Here is a 7,280-nt window from a genome sequence, read left to right on the forward strand (position 1 = left end):
AAAGGAAATAAAATAAAATAAAAATCCCTATCCAATTAGAACCTCGATAATCCCCTCAACCTCGTTCCCTCACAGGGGTGTCGCCTGTCTCTCTTAGTACCCTCCATCGCCTCTACAACAATCAACCCAATAAGATCCATTTCCTTGGATAATCCGTTATTAGGGTTTAAAGATGCAATCTTTTTCCTCCAAGTTATTCAAAATCTTGCCAAATACAGGTATTCACATACATATCATATGGATGTTACTTGCGCTAGTGGTTGGCAAAAACCAACCGAGAAGGAGAGGCTTAGGAATATACTAGTTTAAGGTTTAGGGGACTCATGGATACCGGAAGCGGTTTTGGGGATGTGGTGGTGCTGCGAATGGTTGGTGACCAAGGCGGGGCACTGATTATTAGTGTTGTGTGGGATTAAGGGTGTTGGTACGGTTAAGATGGGGTTTTGAGAGGTGGTGGTGTGATTGGGCTGAGGATTTCAGGGTGTTGGTGGCAGCATGGCTGGGGTTTAGGGGGTTAGTGCGACTGTTCTGGGGATTTTTGGGGAGGGACTGCTAGTGGTGATAATCATTGATATAAGGGAATTTTAACGAAAACTCCTGGTACTATTCACTTTAACGGAAAACCACATTTTTATACTAAAAAGTCAATCATGGTAGTATTTATTTTACCCTTTATTTTGTCTTTATCGTTAAAACTCAAAATTTTCCAACCCCTTTTATTAATTTTCCTTTGATTTAAAAGTAGTTCTTACGCTAAGGGCTCATAGAAAGAATTTACCTTGGGAGTTGTAGAATTTTGTTTAATGATAATGGTACTTTTTTAAACAAGGAAAAATTGAAGAAGAAAGATGTAGGGTTATTTTGGGAATAATAGTGGGTGAGGAAAAAGTTTATGTGTTTCACTCTCTAGGGAGGGTAAGAATATAATATAGGTGAAAAGATAAGACAATGCGATGAGCATAGTACCACTCTTGCCTAAGGATTAAAGATGAAAAACAAAATAATATAATTTCGAAGGAATCCAAAGTGTGACCGATTTTCCTTTTTGTTTCATTTTTGATGGGCCGCAAATGGATAGAGCCCATTCACGGATAGAGCCCAAGAGTTATATCTTCAACAAAATGGATAGAGCCCATTCACCAAAAAGAAAAGATAAAGCCCACTACTAGTAGTGCGTACTATTCACCAGCGCGTAATTTAGCAAACACCTATGAGCTCTTCGTCTCTCACTCACAGCTTCGGAATCTGTAAAAAAAAGACTCACTCTTTTTCCGCTCCGAAGCCTCCTTCTCTTCCTCAGACCGAATATTCCACATTTCGAAAACCTTTAGGGTTTTCTCTTCGACTTCTCATGGAGAATCGAACTCTTATTTTACTACTATCTTTCTGCCTCTTCGCAGACGCTTCACTTTCCCTCACATTGTCGTCGAAGCTCGTCCATCGCTTCTCGGAGGAGGCCATGGCGGTTTGGGAGTCCAGAAGCGGCGGAAACGCGTCCCTGAAGCCATGGCCTAAGAGGAACAGCTTCAACTACTTTCAGCTTCTTCTGAAAAGCGATCTAAAGCGGCACAGACTGAAGCTGGGGTCGAAACGCGATCTTCTGATTCCTTCTCAAGGAAGCCAGACATTGTTCTTCGGAAACGAGCTTGATTGGTGAGTGTACTTCAGTTCCCTGTTTGGTTACTCAGGAAATGAAGGAAAATTTTCTTACTTTTTCTTGAAAATTAGTTGAGTTTTTATGGTACTTGTTTTAATTATTTGAATTTATTATTTTTTGGATTTTCAGGTTGCATTATGCTTGGATTGACATAGGGACACCGAATGTTTCGTTTATGGTTGCATTGGATGGTGGGAGCGATTTGCTTTGGGTCCCATGTGATTGCATACAATGTGCCCCTCTGTCTGCCTCCAATTATGATTCTTTGGTATACCTTTCCCTTCTCAAATTACTAATTATTTGGGTCGCATTTTGTATCTTTTAATTTATTTTTGTCCGGTAAAGTTATTTTTCAAGTCTACTTGTCATTTGTAATTTTGTTTATTAATTATGATGATGTTTTTGTAATTTTTTTGGAAAATTGTCCTAACTGATCATTTTTGAAACCCCAATAGCTGAAGTGATCAATTTTTCAATATCATCGTTATTTGATTTTGATCAGTTTAGCAATTGAGATTGGATTTCTGATTATTTTAGCAATTTGAGAATTATGCTTTCTTGATTATTATTTGGTCTGTGAAATGTCTAGTTTGTTTCGTCTGTGTTCAAGTCTGGTAATTTCCTAAAAGATATAAAATCTACACTTCTAGTAGTGTTTGACAGCTTAGCTTCCACCCCAAATTCAAAGATTTTGATTTGAAACTAGATAGTAACAAAAGAAGAAGCAAGGTTATAATAAACTATGTAGTAGCTAGAATCATGTGGATTAAAATTGTGGACACTTGGAGTGGGAAGAAAGTAGACTACTTTTGTAGTCCGATGACCAAACTCCGGGGTTCTTGGTTTTTTCTTCCCGCTCCTTGTGAGAGGACAGTAAGGTTACAAAATGATAATATCTCGACGGGTGAGACTTAATGTGTAGTTCACCTCACTTAATCCTTCAACTCTTCCCATTTTTGAGCTTCCCGTGACCTCTTTGTACTGGAATATTTTCACTTGAAGCAATATACTATCTTTTGCTTGTCAAAAAAATTGTAGATACTAGCTAGTAATGGTAACGGGTTTAGCAGTTAATTCCAATGATTGATTGGCAGGTGCTCCCCCATATATGGAGCATCTATGGTGCAGGATAGGGATCTGAATCAGTATAGACCATCTTTATCAAGTACCAGCAAGCAACTGAGTTGCAGCCATCAGTTATGCAAATCGAGCACGAATTGCAAAGGTCCAGCGGAACCTTGCCCTTACATTGTTCAGTACAAGTCAGAAAATACTGCAAGCTCTGGATTTCTGATTGAGGATGTTTTACATTTGACATCTGCCAGCAAAAATACAGCACCTAGTTCTGTGCAGGCGCCAGTCATCTTTGGGTGTGTTTTCATTCAATGCTCTGCCTGTCTATTTTCTTTGTGACTGACTTGCTAGTTGGTATGCATGAATATAATAAGCGATGATTTGTTTGTTAGTTGTTACCAATGGTTGATTTTTTTTCTCTGTTTATATACTTTATTTTTCAAACAATGCAGCTGTGGTAGGAAACAAACTGGTGGCTATTTGGAAGGAGCTGCTCCTGATGGTGTCATGGGTTTGGGACCTGGGGAGATTTCGGTTCCGAGCGTACTTGCAAAAGCAGGAATGATCCAGAATTCATTTTCACTTTGTTTTGATGCCAATGGTTCGGGGAGAATTCTCTTTGGTGACCAAGGACATCTTGCCCAACAATCTACTCCTTTCTTGCCTATGGAAGAAAAGTAGTATGTGTCTCTTTAATTGATGTTGGTTTATTAGCTTTGTGACTTCTAGAGCTGCTCATAAGTCATATTTAGATGCTCTAGCTTTAAAGGGTATAATTTCTTTGTTATCTTGCTTTAGTGTTGCGTATTCTGTTGGAGTAGAGCAATGTTGTGTTGCGCATTCCTGTCTGAAGCAAACTGGATTCCAAGCTCTGGTTGACAGCGGCTCATCTTTTACTTATGTTCCAACTGAAGTTTATGAAAAAATTGTGTTTGAGGTGCTGCTTTTATATTTATTTTTTTTACTTATGTGGAATATGAATTTTATTTTAAAGGTTCCAAAACTTTGACCATTTGATGATAACAGTTTGACAAGCAAGTGAATGCTACTAGAATTGACCTCCAACAGTCCCCTTGGAAGTACTGCTATAATGTCAGGTTTGGATTTTACCCAAGGAGCTTTCTTAAAGCCTTTTTGCTTTATCTCATTTCTGTCAAACTGAATGTCTTGTTTTCTTGTGATGCAAAGTTCATTGGAGTTGCTTAACATTCCTACTATGAAACTCATGTTCCCTCTGAACCAAAGCTTTCTAGTCAATAAGCCAATATTTTCTGAGACTGTGGATCAGGTAAAGTAATTCTACTTCTTGAGGGCATTATACTTTCAAGGCATTTCATTTAGTTAAACTTGGTTAGATGAGAATCATTGAGCCTTGAGGCCATAGAGATGCTTATTGACATGGTTAGCATTTATTCTTTTTACTTAGTAACTTGTGGCTATGTTTTCTATATTTTGAAAATTTATAGTTGTGTTCAATTCTTGGAGGAAAATATTTCTGCTGAAACATATTCTTTCTTAATTGTCATAACCTGGGAAAAGATGTGAGATATTATCAGGCTTTTTGGAAAAATCTGTGCCTCAGTGAATAGTTTTACCACTGCTGTTTGAAAAATCGTTTTACCACTGCCTCCAGAATAGTTTTACCACTGCTTTTTGGAAAATTGTTTCCATAGTGCAGATCCAATTGGCCAAACTGTTCTAAATTTTGCTATATGTGTATGCTTCTGTATAGTATATAGTAGGGTAATTAACCTGGGTATGTTTGGATGAGGGTTTCACAAGACTCCAGGGATTGATGTCAAGCTACGAAGAAATGGACCATAAAATGTACCATGGAGGGGATTAGAGAAACCCATGTGGGAGGGATTTGCAAAACCCTACTTGGGAGGTGTCATCAACAAAACCCTCCCACATGCTTTTGTAATGCTCATGGAGGGTTTCTTTAATCCCCTCCATGTTACACTTTATGGTCCATTTCTTCATAGCTTGACATAAATCCTTTGGGTCTTGTAAAACCCTCATTTAAACATACCGAACTTCCGAAGTATATCTCAGCTTCATGCACTTGTAATTTATATCTTTTAGGATTTATTCTGTTCAAGGGCTTCAATATAAAATTTATAAATACATTGGAATTTTGGGTGCAGAAATATACGATATTCTGTTTAACTTTATTGCGGACAGATGATGAGTATGGCATCATTGGACGTGAGTAGACCTCTATGCCTGTTCCATTCTCTTGCTCTCGTTCATGCACACTATATTTTTATGACCTGGATAGCATTTATGTAGCAGAGAACTTCATGGTGGGTTATCGCCTGGTTTTCGACAGGGAAAATCTGAAGTTTGGTTGGTCCAATGCCAATTGTAAGTACCTAAAATTTACTGCTCATGCTGACTTGAAGTTTTAGTTCTTCAGCTATACACTTTGCTTCTCATCGACTTGAACTGGTTTTGTGAACATGTAAAATCTTTATTTTTTTTTCTTCATTCAACATGCAGAATCTGCGGACTTGTGTGAAGAATGGCTCTTTAGATATGATTATACAGTCAAAAACTTAAAAGTAGAAAATTGTCAGAATTATGTGGATGATCCTATATTGTTAGCTAGCTTATTGCATATGTCACTCTGTCTAAACTGGTTAGGAGAAATTGATGTAGAGACCTCCGGCCTGACTTTTAAGTGCAAATTTGGGCAGGTTTTTCCCTCCCTTTCTGTTCAAAATTTATCGACCTGCAAGCAGGACTTTGGTCCAAAAAGTGGGGCAATACCCTGCCTCCAATTCACAATAAGTAAAATAACAGTCGGATTCTATTGACCTTTTTGTTACCTAATTTTGTGCAACAAATTCATTATAGTTATGTTAACTTGATTTCTATGTATACTGATTTCTCATTTTAATTAAATTTTTACATTCGATTTTTGTTTGAAACAAAACCTTCGGATTGGGCTTTTCATGTTTGGATCAGTGGATCACGTTATTTTAAATACTACATCGCTTGGATTACAGATAAATTTCTACTTAAGGTTCTTAATATCAGTGGCCTCCAAACCCCCTCTTCTATGCATGTGGTAACACTAGCGCTTTTATTCTGCAGGTGAAAATAATATTCACGATAAGAAAGTTAATCCCGCTCCATCGACTAATGGGTCAACAAGCCAACTCCCAGTCCCAACCAATGAGCAACAGAACATCTCCAACCCTCACACCATTGCACCGGCCATTGCCAGGAAGGCACCCTCCAAACCCTCTGCAGCAGCATCCAGGCAAATCCCTCTTCTGCTCTGCTTGACAAGTTCTTTACTATTGCTAATGTGTCTATTAAATCATTAATCGTACCTAGTTGAACCCTTCGCACGTGTAAATAAATTTCTTTATACTATTATCGAGCTCTCCAAAATTCGAATGGCTTTTACTATTCCTGTTGGTTTTTGTATCGATGAGCACTGGGAAGATCTCCTTTTGTTGGTGTATCTACTTTGAGTTGGTAGTTACCTTTGTTTCTGTAGTGTTGTGCATTTTTTATGTTGCTAATGGAACACGTAACGTTGTTTATTAGCTCCCTAGATTTGATTTATCTTAATTTTTGTCATAATATTGACAAGTATCCCAACTAAATTACGTATTCAGATAGGAACATTGACAGAGACATTATAGTTTTATTTTTTAATGTTGTATTATTAAATAAACACTCTGAAAGTCAAGAAAATCATGGTTCCAGGATCTGGTGACCGCTTAAATTATGAGGTAATTACACTAAATAGATTGAGCTGTGTCGGAATTTCAATCCCATGGTGGAATCTGGATTCCGATCTTGATACATTTATGGTTTGAGGATATGATTGTGATGGCTACGCGAGTTCTTTAAGAAAAAGATGATCAGATGGATGAGTTGTTCTTCTAGTCTCTTTCTTTGCTACTTGCTAGTCGATCATCACACACATAATTTAGCGATTGTGACACATTGATTATATAAATCTCTCATTCTGAACACGATACTTTTATTAGGAGATCTCATAAACTGAGACTCAAATCAATTAACCGTGATGATTGGTAAATCTCGTATCATGAGGCACGTGACGTGTAATTAATGAGTAATTGTGACACATTCATAGATCTCATATTGAGAGGTTTGCTCCGATTTACGAATTTGCATTTGGATAGTTGAGGTTAAGATTTATATTTATTTATAGTTATACTATTATTTTTGTTACAAGATTTTTCATTTCTACCCAACCCGTTTTTGGCTAAGGCAAGTAGGTTGCCCCTCTTGCAAGAAGCCTACTCATATGTTTCTTCTAATCTTGTGGTCAAGTTATTTTTCTAAATATTGGCTACCAACTGCATCTAATGTCTTGTTCCCTTCACATATTTGTTTGTATAAATAAAAATACATTTTATTCTTTATGTTAATATGATTTAGGATTTGGAATATTCACTTTTGAGACACATTTTGACATCAATTTTTGTGGGACTCACTTTGTAATATATTTCAACGATTCACCTGTCTATTTTTTATGTCTTATCTCAAAAATCATGCCTATAAA

General features: G+C 37.2%; 1 protein-coding gene across 3 annotated transcripts; it reads left to right on the forward strand.

Moving 5' to 3' along the window:
• The first annotated feature begins 1,218 nt into the window (after positions 1 to 1,218).
• LOC103938883 (aspartic proteinase-like protein 1) lies at positions 1,219 to 6,291 on the forward strand. 3 transcript variants are annotated; one of them, XM_048583635.1, is made up of 10 exons: positions 1,219 to 1,653; positions 1,787 to 1,925; positions 2,786 to 3,027; positions 3,184 to 3,411; positions 3,530 to 3,668; positions 3,758 to 3,828; positions 3,920 to 4,019; positions 4,879 to 4,939; positions 5,024 to 5,098; positions 5,831 to 6,291. In XM_048583635.1, the coding sequence occupies exons 1-10, from the start codon at positions 1,352 to 1,354 to the stop codon at positions 6,064 to 6,066; spliced, it is 1,593 nt and encodes a 530-aa protein (XP_048439592.1). In that variant the 5' UTR covers positions 1,219 to 1,351; the 3' UTR covers positions 6,067 to 6,291. The 3 variants fall into 3 exon arrangements, with proteins under 3 accessions (XP_048439592.1, XP_009347207.2, XP_048439593.1); XM_009348932.3 differs by having other exon boundaries at positions 1,221 to 1,653; positions 5,027 to 5,098; XM_048583636.1 differs by lacking the exon at positions 1,219 to 1,653 and having other exon boundaries at positions 1,789 to 1,925; positions 2,752 to 3,027.
• The last annotated feature ends 989 nt before the right edge of the window (positions 6,292 to 7,280 follow it).

The sequence above is a fragment of a genome, unplaced genomic scaffold (genome assembly GCF_019419815.1).
Source record: "Pyrus x bretschneideri cultivar Hongxiangsu unplaced genomic scaffold, Pyrus_bretschneideri_v1 Contig2, whole genome shotgun sequence".
Classification (NCBI taxonomy): Eukaryota; Viridiplantae; Streptophyta; class Magnoliopsida; order Rosales; family Rosaceae; genus Pyrus; species Pyrus x bretschneideri.